The sequence below is a fragment of the Trichoplax adhaerens genome, genomic scaffold (assembly GCF_000150275.1).
Source record: "Trichoplax adhaerens TRIADscaffold_41 genomic scaffold, whole genome shotgun sequence".
Classification (NCBI taxonomy): domain Eukaryota; kingdom Metazoa; phylum Placozoa; class Uniplacotomia; order Trichoplacea; family Trichoplacidae; genus Trichoplax; species Trichoplax adhaerens.
In genome coordinates this window covers 39,253-52,976 of record NW_002060981.1, presented here as the reverse complement: position 1 = coordinate 52,976, position 13,724 = coordinate 39,253, and the positions used below count along the sequence as shown (strand labels likewise).

Here is a 13,724-nt window from a genome sequence, read left to right as displayed (position 1 = left end):
CCTTGCATGAACTCCATCACCTGGCTATGTTCATAATTAATGTTAACTGAATTTAACAAAAACGTTTCATAAAATAGCAACAATTCCATCATCGATTTTAGTGATATCAATAAGTTACGTATAGGGATTATTTATACTACATTACTGATGTGATACAGCATTACACTGCTAAGTTTAAAACTATATTGCTATCTTACGCTGGTTCTTTTCCTTCTGTTATTACCATGAAATTGTTGATATCCTACTATAGCTAAACTTTTAAATGTCCATAGTGATAGAATCAAAAAAAATATTATTATGAAGTTACTAGTTACACTTTCGACCGCAGCAATTATAACAGATATACGAAATATCGATGAACAAAACATAAATATGCATATTAAAGACGTCAAGCAGATAAAACTGTAAGAGGCAAAATATCGTAAGAACACTGCAATCATGCCAGGATCGTCAGTAGGAGCTTTGCCCATTACCTACGGTTTAGGATAGTAAATAGTTTTATCAAAATTAGATATTATAAACTAGTCAAGTAAATACATAGTAAGACAAATGAGATATTTACAGCCATACAAGCTTACGTAGATATTAATGTAGACTGCTAAATTGTAAAAAAAGCGGGCTAGGAATGCGTTTTCAGAGGAACGTCGTATAGGTCTGTTAGCAAGGCTAACTCGAGCAGGCAAGCGGTCAAACTTTCTAAGTCCATTCATAACCTAAAATTTGATATCCCAGCTCGTAATTAAGACGGTTACTTTTTCAATTTAAAGGAAATTAGACGTACTTGATATCTGCCTAAGGGCGTTAAGGTGAGTCCAGACCCGGTGATAGTATGGTCAGGTAAATTAGTACGAGTATTACCAGGCATTTGGCTCTCAACATTTGCTAATATTGTATTTTCCTCGGATTGGGATATCTAATAATATGAAACAAAAATTATAATACTCTTAGCCATATAGCTATTATAAAACTATTACTACTATAAAATCTAAAATAAACTCACTTGATACATTTCTGTAATACAATATCGGGCCTGTTCAAGATATTGTATGGTCTTAGTAGCATCTTTCTCCTGTTCTGTTTCAAATTCTGCGCTAAAATAGGAAACTACGGAATTTATAAAACCAGTCTTTTGAGCTTTTTCAGAAGTCATTTTAAGTTTTCGAGTCGCTTCAATAATGATCTTTAACAGCTTTTTGATCTAATAGCATAGAAAGAAGGCATTCATCAATAATCGAATTCTCTATTTCTTCCCGCTTGTGATCTACTAGCTATGGTGCAGTAGACTAAAATTGGTACTTTAAATCAATATATTCGTTGCACTATACCATGTCTCTCATATTTGGTTCTAAAATCGGCTGGTAAATTATAGATAGACTATCAAGATGTTTTTGCATATTTGTCAATGCCTGCTGTTCATTGTTAGTGTAAGATTCCATCATTCTACCATTATCAGATAACAGAAGTGCTTCACCTACAGAGATTATTTTTGCTTCATCCGTTAATAATATAATTCAATATGTATGAAATATAAATATGTTATAGTTTAACCTTCGTCCATAATATTCATTAATCCAGGTTGGTTCATGACTTTGGACACTCTCATCAACAGATGTGCTTCCCTTGTACTTGTTAAATCAGATCTTAGAGCCCGAAGGAGATATTTATGAAATAAAATGGAATATACGCCTATGTTGTTGAAAACGAACTCTTTCCTAAAATATAAAGCAATCTTTAGCTAAGGACATTGTTTACTATCCGACGTATAATAACTATATTTCAGAACTGTTATACCATTTTCTAATATCTGCTGCATCACTCATACTACTTGGCAGTGGCTTTTCATTAATATCAAGATATCTCCATGGCTGTAAATAGCTTAACCATGTCTCCAAAACCTTTTAAAAAATAAGTCGAATTAAATTTAAACGATGCCCAATCAATTTACGTAGGTTAGTAAAGATCTGAACGTAAAGCTAACCACACGAAAACTAGAATCCATTGGCCAGTGGTCAAATGAAAACTGAAGAAATCCAAACAGCTTCTTCGCTATATACTCAGGGATTGCAATTCTAGTCAACAAAAACATAACGTAATTCGTTTAGCAGTATATCCTAATTATGTGGATTCATTTGTAGACGATTTTATAAATGTCCAGCCAAAGTACACGTACCTTCTTAAACTCTCAGTAGCAGAAAATGTACTATTAAGAGAATAATTGATGACATCACTGGCTACCTTTCCTTTACTGCAGTTGCAAAAGTAATGCATATGTTTTATAAAGCGCCGAACAATTCGTACATGATCGTAGGACGGCACAGTGCTGACATTTTGCTGCATCTATTTTAATAATTAATTATAGACTGGATTAGATGTGTGACTTACTAAAGAACACCGTCGAAGATGTAAGTAGTTCTATTAGATTTACAGCATTAAAAATATAATATTTTATTCTAGGTAAATTACTCGAAATGAAGAGGAAATATTAGAAGAATTCTGTTGGGTAATTTCCTGTTCATTATTGCAATTTAGCCAAATTTCAGCAAATATCTATTACGTGATGGATAACAGATTTTAGATACCATTAATTATCATAACAATGCAGCAGAATCACTACAGAAGTATTACACTTAACAAAGTAGCAACAGTGCAAGGATATTTAATAAATAAAGACAATAAAATACCTGAACTAAGGCATCAGATCTTTCTACTGCGTCTTTCATTGAATTGCTACAGCCGGTAAATGATTCTTCCATTACTGTCATAGTAGGCTTGAGTAAGCGACTACCATGAAACCTAGTGTAGTTAATTAGTATTCAAATCGCACTTCCTACTGACACCGCCTGAGAACAATTGAGTTACGAGTACTGTATTTCGTAGTACTTTCATAATATAATAAGCGTAGATACCTATTCGTGATAATTTTGGTTGGAGATGTAGCGATAGACTTGTTCATACCCAAGGCAGTCGACTTAATTGGTGATCCATCGGCGGGCAAAAAGTAATTTAAATACTTCTCTACTAATTTACAATACAAATCGTCTGATTCGTTCATATTCGTAGTTAGTGCTAGCTATATAAAATGAATTAAGATGATCTATTGAGTATAATGCATTTTGACGTAAGGTTTTACTTCAGTTACCGCAAGATTATTAAACAGATATTTCTTGAAAAGATATTAAGACAGTTTAATTTACCCCTGACATTAGTTCTGGAGCCGTTAGCAATGAAGATGCAAAATGAAAGAAATAGTAGTCGAAAGCAGCTAATTATAAGATCCGTTAAGGAATGAATCAGAGAAAGATGTTGCAGGAAAATCTTTTGAATATACATAGTCTGTAGACTCCTCAATTATTAATTTTAAATCAAGGTTTTAGGTATTAAAGACATTACAAGAGACACTCTAATTTGTTGCAAGCTTATTACTATAAATGAATACCTACTATAAGATTGTACGAATAGCAAAAAAATAGGATACATAAGGAAAGACCTATAATCATTTCACAATTGTTATGATAAGTTTGTATCTTGACTCGTTTAGCGTAAAACATTGATTTAATTCCTTGCTGTAGCTGATTTCGGGACACCATCTATGTATTCATTGGGTATAGTGTTATAAGTGAATGATGGTATAATAAATACAATATTGCAAAATAAAATCTTTATCGATATTTTATAACTTACAGGTATGTTCTTTAGAGGATAATCAAATCGTATTTCTTCTCTTTCTAATTTGTTAATCATACCAAAAATGCCACCATCGTAAGGGGACAGAAAGTTTTCTAATGTATCGGTATCCCATCGATCGTGTACACGATGAGAAGAAAAAATACCCCAATCATGATTTTTTCCACAGCCGAAGATATCCCGTACCAATTGTGGAAAGATATGTTGTAATTCCTAAATGAAATAATAAAGCAATGTAGCTTGAAAACAGCGAAAAGAATTCTCTCAAAGTTATTACATAATTTTTAACAACTTAAAGTATCTAGCTGTGGAGCACATGCGAAACGTAGAAAGGGGTTAAATTTTTCTATACAAGTGTAGACTGTATTAAGCATCTACAGTATCGGCCTACGGTAATGACCACCATAAAGTCATTTCTTACGTCCGATTTACTACTTCCAATAAGTATAATCTCATTTACAGTGAGAAATGATCTCGAATACATACTCTAATATGATATTCTGTTGTTAAAGTCGTCAATTCCTGGCATCTTTCTCGTAATGGTTTCTGACATATAGAGCTGTAGCGTACCTACCAAAAAATGAATAGAAATAAGGCACTGCTTGAATGAATATTTAGAATGAAAGATTTTCTATAATTGCATCTATTCTTCGCAATCACAGCCATATTAATATTGGTCAATGAATGAGGTTAAATTGTTGCATACTATTTACATCGATCATGTTATCTACAAAAAACATCTTTGAATCAGTCTTACGTACAATTTCTTATCACATAACTATACTAAATATATTCAATACAATCTTTTTCGTTTATAATTTTAGACGTGGAGCATTTCAAGATTTGAAGAAAAAGTAATGAAGGGTGACTACTTAGTTTACAGGCGAAGTAAAATACCGAACTTAGTCTCTCAATTAGCACAGTCTAAATTATTATTAGAATAATGGCATGCAGTTGCTTTAACTTTACAGTAAATTATGACAGCACATGCACAACAAGAACATAAATAATACACTGTAAATTATGTCTTATAATATGTGTCCAAGTTTATAGCAGAGCCACCATCATCTGCTTACTACTGAATATCTTATATCGTGATTCGATTTTTGGGGCCTATCCTTTACAATGTGCAGAAATGATGGAAAAAATATATTGCTTCATGTTTCTTCAAACTACCATTTCATTAATGTCGACAGGTAACTAGAGATGATAGATACGTTACCATATCGTTCTCCAGCTGAATCAATGATTGCAGCACTTGCAAATAGATCGCTATACACTGCACTATACGCATAGAGACATTGATACAGAACGAATACAACTACTATACTGTACTGATCGATTACAGCGTCAATCTTGCTTCAGAAAGCCTACTATCAGTGCTAAATTGATGCAAAACTTTCTACTAATTATGACAGCACATGCACAACAAGAACATAAATATTACACTGTAAATTATGCTTATAATATGTGTCCAAGTTTATAGCAGAACTACTATCATCTGCTTACTACTGTATATCTTATATCGTGATTCGATTTTTGTGGCCTATCCTTTACAATGTGCAGAAATGATGGAAAAAATATAATGTTTTGATGTTTTTTCAAACTACCATTCCATTAATGTGGATATGTAAATAGAGATGATAGATACGTTACCATATCGTTCTCCAGCTGAATCAATGATTGCAGCACTTGCAAATAGAGATCGCTATAAACTGCACTATACGCGTAGAAACATTGATAAAGAACGAATAAAACTACTGTACTGTACTGATCGATTACAGCGTCGATCTCCCTTCAGACAGCTTACTATCAGCACTAAATTGATGCAAAACTTTCTACTAAGTCAAATCGATGTTGAATGGAATGCTAACCCACTGCAATATAACAACTGCTCAAAATGCTACGATCAAGAGAAACGTGGATCTAATTCTGACGTTTCTTTACAACCTTCTTCAATAATGCTAATTTTCTTCGATAGTTCAACAATGTTAGCTATAATATAATTACAATGATCCGATCGAAGACAACTTTGTACGTCAGTTATGCAATGATATCTATGTAATATTAAGACATAACCGATATTATTTCTAATTATTCTTCTGCTTGCTACCTCAATATTTTCAATTTGCCCGGTCGCCATGGTTCAAATTAGGACGCATGCGTATCCGTTTGCACCCTAGACCAGTACAGTACGGTAGAACAAGAGCTACAGTTCAAACTCTACAGTACTACAGTACAGTACTGTACAATACATACTGTAGCCTCATCATACAGATGCAGTATAGAAAAATCTCCATGGATTCTCCCAGTTGATCAGAAATTTGAGGGTAAAAATTTCTAGTAATCCATGCATTCCATCAACAATATGATGGCTTGGAGCCTTGGTAGAGACATACAGACAGTACAGTAATTTACAGTAAACCTTCAGGCTAGGTTATGACCAGTAATTATAGTTATAATTCATGGCTTATGTTGAGCTTTTTGCAAGAGAATTTTTCTATTGGAACATTATATTAGCAGCTTCAGTATAAAATCTTGTATTGATTTTTCCAAAAAGCCTTTTCTACCAGTGTACTAGTACTGTTATAGTCAATCCTTGCTGACAGTATCACTTGTTGTTGTACGCTATGTTTACTATTCTTCAGATTTTTAGATGGCCAAGTATATAGAAATTCTTGTTGTATGCCTTCACTATTCTTGCATAGACAGTTGGGGTAAACTTTAGTAAATATGTCCGTGAAGTTGCAGAATGCAATTAAGTCGTCTAACACCGGGAAAAAATCGTATGATCTGCGTTGTTGTATGCCTTCACTATTCTTGCGTAGACAGTTTTTAGAAGTTTTGATCAGAAAATACATCAACATATTCGTATTTACTTCATGTAACATAGTTTTATGGTCGATGATTTGGGGATACTGTTAACCATATTGACCGTGAATAATATTACTGTACTGTAGTGGACTACCAAATCTTAGTCGGCCATGACACCACTCCATGTTACAGTACTGTACTCGATGACCACGGTACAATGTACTGTAGCATGAGGAGGAAGCTATTATCTCTCATCTCCATGACGCCCAGAGCTCCAAATCCATCAAAATTGATTAATTAATTCATCAACTCGCTCAAGCTGACAGGGAGCCAATGTGGCGCTATTAGAAATCAAACATCCAAACGACTGTTTGCCTAGCAAGTCATGTCCAGTAAAAGCAAATTATTGTGCAGTTTCGTTGGTGTATTACTCTTCATTTCTAATATTCATCAAGGTAAAGATAGCATTGTTAATGCAGTATACTCTACTCTAGCGGAATACCTTAACAATTAGTCCTTCATCGATCTGGAATTTTCATGTTCTGTACTAAAGTCGTTAATAATCATCCAATGGAATAGTACTATCGAGGGTAAACTTTACTTAGATAAGGAGTTAAAGCAGTCATTGCAAGGGCTAGTAGTCCACCATCATCGAGTATAGCCTTACTGAAATACGAGTAGCAATGTGAATTTTTATCATTTCACTCCTTTTTGCGCCCGTATTGCATCCTACCTTGGCTGGATGCAAGCTTGTAGTTGATTTGCAATACATTTCGAAAATAACTACATATTACTCAATAAGACTACATATATGTACCGTTATCATAATAATGAATCAAAGTTGGAAAAGTGATTTTTTTTAAATGGAATACTAAGTTCTATTGCCAATTGATCCGCTAAAATACTACCACCTAGCGCATTATCAAAACTGTATAGGATGTACGCGTATACATCAATTTCTACTTACGTATGCCATCTCAATAAAAAGTAAATAAATAAACATAGAGCACAGTCCATCAAAACCTACTTCTGATTGCTTTTGCTTTATGATTTAAGGACTGTATAGTAGTAGTAGAGCATTTTCTTACACGTACCCCAGCAATGATTGCAATGCATTAGATTGATCGTGAAGGTATAGTAGTTTACTTTATATTGACTAACAACAGAATTGACGCAATCATGTAAGAGTCAAATCGTTTTCTAGAAGTATGTGAATGAATTTATTTATTCCATAAAGTCATGATGCTGATGATAATATTCCTAAATATGAATACCCTTACATCCTATCATTATTGTATCCAATCATCTCTAGTGGATAGCTGCGATACGAACAATGGTTGGGCCGATGTTGAAAATAAATGTTATCGTCATTTTGATCAACAACTTAGCTGGGAAGCAGCAAGAACAAGTTGCAGACAATTGAATGGCGATCTAATAGTTATTACAAGTGGCACTGTTGTCAATATATTACAAGATACTTTCGTCAATATTACTACTAGTTTTTGGATTGGTCTCCGTGATCAAAATGGTGCCAATAATTTAGCTGATTATCGCTGGACTGATGGGACATCATTAACTAGTTATACTAATTGGGCCAGCGGACAGCCAAGTAATACTAATCAACGTTGCGTTACTGCCGACCCTCAATGGTCATGGTTCGATGAAAGTTGTACGCAATTGGCGAGCTATATGTGCCAAAAAAGTAAGTATTAAAATAAAAAGGTCTATATTCATTCTATAATACTTACTTAGAAGATTTAATCTACTTATGATAGCTTATGCACTTGACTTTATCAATCAATAATATACCGCAAACAAAGCAAAAATTACTTGCTGTCGTAATTTATTATATGTATGCGAGCGTATATGTATAAACACTATGTTATAGACCAAAAAACTTTACTATTCCGTATTCCCTACGGCTCTTTCGTTTAATAATTTGTTTTACCCATCTCTAACTTTATTATCTACTTGAAAAGAATAATTTTATTATATGTCACGAAATCCATTGATATATCTCAATAGATCAAGCCGTAGTGAATATCGTTAACAGAGCCACTATAACACAGCAGGAAAATCAGAGAACTGGTAACGTTGCAGTTCAATTAAGTGAAAATGTGATAGCGAACAATGTAAGTCATCGTTTCAGATCATATTTAAAGTGTAATGACTTCAGTGTATTATAAACAACTGAACGTGAGATGCAACGAAATTCATGTCAGCAATTCAATTTCGGTTAAATACGCTGTTAGCCGGTATTATCGTTCTCAGCTAGTCTAACACAGAAATTTAAATGCTTTATATTATGTGGCTGTTAATTTATATGCCTGCTATTAAGAACTTAAGGTTAACTTTATCTACTGTAGGTATCCGTAACGTGTAGAGTTTCAAATGCAGCTTCTGATATAACAAATTTAGTATTCGGTACGATCCTGATCCCACCAGGTAGTAACTCTGGCAGTCTTTCCTACAGGTAATGTTACTTTAAATGTTGCAATGTTACCATTTTAATATCTGTTAGGTTTAACTGTTAAGCTAATACTAGCACTGCACTGAAGGTTTGCACTACTCTTAACTAGCATTGAAGGCAGAAAATTGTACACGTAGCCAAAGTTGATGTAAAAATACAAAACTACTGCATATAGAAATTGAATACTTCGGTTCTTACTTCTCTATGGATTAAAAAACGACTCGTTATGTGTACATGAGCTGTTTACCATTATAATGGACACTAACTATATTTCGGATTATGATATAAAATGATTATAAATTATATTATAAACGAATATGTGTAGTTAGATCCATATTTATACAACGTAAGTTAGCATATTTTGGATAAAACCACGTATCGTAGAAATAATACATCTATTACCGTACAAATAATCAGTAAGGATTATTTTGGGTATAGTTTAACGTGTAACGATGGTAATCTTGTAATGTGATATACTTAATTAATGTTGAATTATCACATAATCGAAATTACGATTATACTACTGAAGTATACCAAGAATGACAAGTATTAATTAAACACGTAATCATATAATTTTATAAATGTAATGTGGTATATAATTATAATATTTATTAAGTTTTGTGTAATACCTCATTGATTTAGTTACTTACTATATGTCAATAAATATAAATGCAATCGATGAGAGATTTAAATTAAAATCTTTAATGGTGATCTATAAGTCCTATTTTAATTTTATCACAAATCTTGTTTTACCATACAGTATATCATCGCCTGGTCAAGCAGCAACCATCACTTGCTCAGCTCAATCGATTGGAGGAACCCAGTTCCTAAGCAACACTTCTGTGGGATTGACTGGGTAAACCAACCTTGTATTGAGAATAATTAGTACTTCAATTCTTAAATTTTCTTCTACTTTGTCGGTACATCAGATCAATACGCGTGGTAAAAGCTGCCAGAGCTGATTTTTGCTCAGATGTTGTGGTCGTACCGGTAACTGGAGCTGGCACTGCAAGGATTGAGTTGAGGTATCCTGAAATTCTCATAAACATATCTCGGCTCCCGATAGAAAGAGAAAGGCTAATTATTCAATTTTTCTCATATTACAGTGAAAGTGTGGCTGATAATCCTGTCGTTATCACATGCAACACTGTTAGTAGTAATACTGCGCAAGTTACCTTTGTCCAGCAGAATGTTGCTATAGGAATTCGAATAGCTAGCGTATGTTAAACTATCTTCAATTAACATTCGTCCCAAATTTATAATGAAAGCCATTTATATAATACTTATTTCAATTACTCTGTCATTGTTACCATTAGATAAGCTATACTGTTTCAAGTCAAGACTTAGGAGATGCATATGTGATCTGTACCGCACAGTCATCGAACGCCGGTACACAATTTCTTACTGCAACCTCAGCAAGTAAGTTTAGCATAATCTGAAATTTAAATTTCATCCCTTTGAAAACAACGATATTTTGTATACAATTTAAATGATGTATTCGCCTTAATAGGTCGAAATGCAACTTTTCGCATACAACTTGCGGCGTTAAGTCTTATCCCAACGTATAATAACATGTACCGAAGTAACCTTACACTATATTTAACCGTCAATATACCCATCCCAAGTGCTGAATTCGCAGCTATTTTTACATGCTGTATTAGTAACTACAGTGAAACAGGAAATCAAGACCTTGCAAGCTGTACTAATCAAATTGCCTCCTCAATCGTACAAGCAAACGGAACACTGGCAACCGTATCGCTATCACAATCAACTATTGCCTTTCAGGTAGAAATTTGATTCATTCTGTACTAAAATCTTTGATAAGGTAATTGACAAATGTGATATGCTCATTTGTGTTACTTTTTACAACTTTAGTCTGGAGAATACTTTAAGACACTTAATGTGATTACATCGCCAGCAATTGATCAAACTTGGAAACAGTTGTTTTCGATAACCTGTTCATCGGGAAGTAGCACTACTAATCCTAGATATGCAGGACTAAATGCTACGGCCTATATCAATTTAGATCTTAGCCCAATAGTACCTGAAAATATCACAACAGGTAATACTATAAAAATACGTTTTTATAATTTAATTATAGTATATTAATTCATTAATAAAGACGGTAATTTTTTCGTATTATTATACAGGAAGCATCCTAACTAACGTGAATCCAGCATTTACAGATATTGCTCCATGTCCTTGTAATTTACAAGTAAATTTTTGCGATCCTAATTGCTGTTGTGATTCGGTAAGTATAACCTGAGTTTGTGCCCATAGACACAGAATTAAATTTTGAATTAAAAAAGGCTTTTCATTAATCAATCTAACCATTTATTGATATGCCGTGCTAGGATTGTACCGCTTCGGATATTGCTACGTTTACAACGTGCTTACGGCCGTTTGTTGTTAGACCATTAGAGCATGATTGTCGAGCAATATGGCCAGATAAACAAGATTATGAAGCACTAATGTGCGTGGCTGTTGATAATAATCCTTTACTTGGCTTTTTTTATTCTATTCGATCAGCTGTTACTAGCGTATCCAGTTTTAATACCTTAGTTACCGCTAGTCGTGCAATTTACAGTTATCGCGAGTCAGAATTGCAATCCTTTTCTGGTCAAGTTACAAATACAGTGTCATATCAATATGGAATTCCTATCGTCTTAGATATTTCTGGCGGTCTTTCTGGATATTTAGCTCTGCCTAGCCAAATCATAGGCGGCTGCACCAAAAGAGGTTTAGTTAGATATCTCATAAATTCAAATTCACATTGTACTCAGTTGATAAGCAATTCCTTGTGTACGCCAACATCAACGTGGAGTGCAGTACAATACTTAATGTCACGATCGCTATCCTTTCCTCCATGTCCAATCTCTGATGCGGTAAAAAAGCTTTTCACTGGTGCAATAGTAGCTTCTGCAACCGTAAATTATTATTGTCTTAACGATATATCACCATATATCACTAATGGGCAATCAGCTACAAATAACAATCCTGCCAATCTAAGAAGGTGTAACTTCGACGACGGTAGAACACGACCTCCCACACCACTTCTCGATTCTACGTCTAGTCTATGCAATAATGTTGTTACCAAGGTAGATTATAAAATTTACTGGAATGGACCTGAAATTGATAGAATTATCGCGGATGTAATTATGGGCTCAGTTCCTTTAACCTCTAGTTCAACTAGTAGAAGGAAAAGTACTCTCACGCAGCAATTTAGCGTACAATTTATTCACAATACCACCGTTTTACCAATGGTTAGTTACTCTGGTAATCCGGGCTATCTTAAGAAATACCCCGTCCTATTTGCTATAAATCAAATAGGCGGCGGTTCTAGCAATAGTATTGTATCAACTGGCGCTTACTTGCGGCGATGGTCACCTAGTAGTAATGGTTTATGCGATAGCTCCAGTAGAGTCGATGTCACATTTGGCAATGATGAAATTAGTGGATGTACCCTGTCGTTATCAATTGCCGATTTTCAAGATTGTGCAGCGTTAAGGGATCGTGTTAAAATATTATTAGATGGGTCAATATCGGCTGATTATGTAGGCAAAAGAGGCAATTCCAGTGATACTCTAAACAATGATTGGCTGTCGATTATCAAGTAAGTATATCCGTAGAGTAATAAAGTTATACCTAGATCTTGGCTTCCATGTGATCTTCAATATTATGTAGAACTTAATTTAGACTCGTATTTTGATAGTTTTTATTGCGGGTTCCGATAGCGTATCATTTTGAAGCTTTATTTATTAACCATTGTAACGTACGCATACTATCTGTTCTCAATTACCTATCTTAGGGAAGATCCCGTCTATACCAACAACCTCACAAGTAATCCTAGCGTCATTAGTGGCTCATGTAGTGAGATACCAGCGGCTTTAAATGTGACATTTCTCACTGCTCAAGTCAGAACAGCGCCCATTGGCAAATTAGAATGGGAAATCGTTGGTGCTCAGATAAGGTACTGTATGTTATTCTAGTTATGATTGTATCAGGCTTAGAAATACTGCAAATATTAATGACTATTCTATATATTTTATTCAAGATATAATCTGGAAGACTGGGATTTTATTTGTGGAACTGGTGGAGCTTATGGTTGTTCTTCACAAGTTAACGATACCACCTCACCAACTTCCAACTCTACCTCTGCCACATTAACTTTCAGTTCACGTTTTAAACCTTTTATTGTTAAAGTATTCACAACGTTTATTGAGGTTCCTGCTATCCAGCAAACCAATGAGCCACTGTAAGTCAATATTAATATATTGTATGTATAAACTAGAAGTGCTGAAGTCATCTTCATTCTTTATATAAGGTAGGTGTTATTAGGCCATTGCTGTATGATAATTTTTTCAATTTTCAATTTAGGTCAGCGGAGCGAGATAGGGAAATGAGTAAGAAATGCTGTTCCGATATATTATACCCATTCTCTTTAACCAACTTCGATAGACTGGCTCGTGACCGTGCTTTAGGCTTCATGATGATGTTAATACTATTACTTATTGGTGGCGTTGCTATCACAAAGCCTTGGATCTAAGATATCTCCGTTATATATGCACAGCACAGATCATATTTAACCAGATGCTAAGTCATCCTTCGTAATCGTATTCAAGTTCAAAGACAAAATTTTCTACACTCTTCCTTTATTACTATCTATCTATAAAGCGTCTAAATTGGCGTACATGTATATAGAATATTTAAAATGAGGAACAATAATATTCATAATATGGTGACTAACACCATCTTG

The 13,724-nt window shown here is 34.1% G+C and overlaps 2 protein-coding genes across 2 annotated transcripts; one reads left to right on the top strand and one right to left on the bottom strand.

Moving 5' to 3' along the window:
* Positions 1 to 188: 188 nt before the first annotated feature.
* TRIADDRAFT_62319 (uncharacterized protein) lies at positions 189 to 5,827 on the bottom strand (the record flags this gene model as incomplete). Its single annotated transcript, XM_002118243.1, has 14 exons — positions 189 to 473; positions 579 to 713; positions 782 to 913; positions 1,001 to 1,198; positions 1,326 to 1,471; positions 1,549 to 1,712; positions 1,792 to 1,895; positions 1,979 to 2,069; positions 2,171 to 2,337; positions 2,682 to 2,793; positions 2,907 to 3,070; positions 3,682 to 3,897; positions 4,171 to 4,254; positions 5,798 to 5,827. The coding sequence occupies 14 exons, from the start codon at positions 5,825 to 5,827 to the stop codon at positions 189 to 191; spliced, it is 2,028 nt and encodes a 675-aa protein (XP_002118279.1).
* A 1,937-nt stretch (positions 5,828 to 7,764) lies between these two features.
* TRIADDRAFT_33913 (uncharacterized protein) lies at positions 7,765 to 8,211 on the top strand (the record flags this gene model as incomplete). The annotated part of the gene is made up of 1 exon (XM_002118256.1): positions 7,765 to 8,211. The coding sequence occupies one exon, from the start codon at positions 7,765 to 7,767 to the stop codon at positions 8,209 to 8,211; it is 447 nt and encodes a 148-aa protein (XP_002118292.1).
* Between the last annotated feature and the right edge of the window lie 5,513 nt (positions 8,212 to 13,724).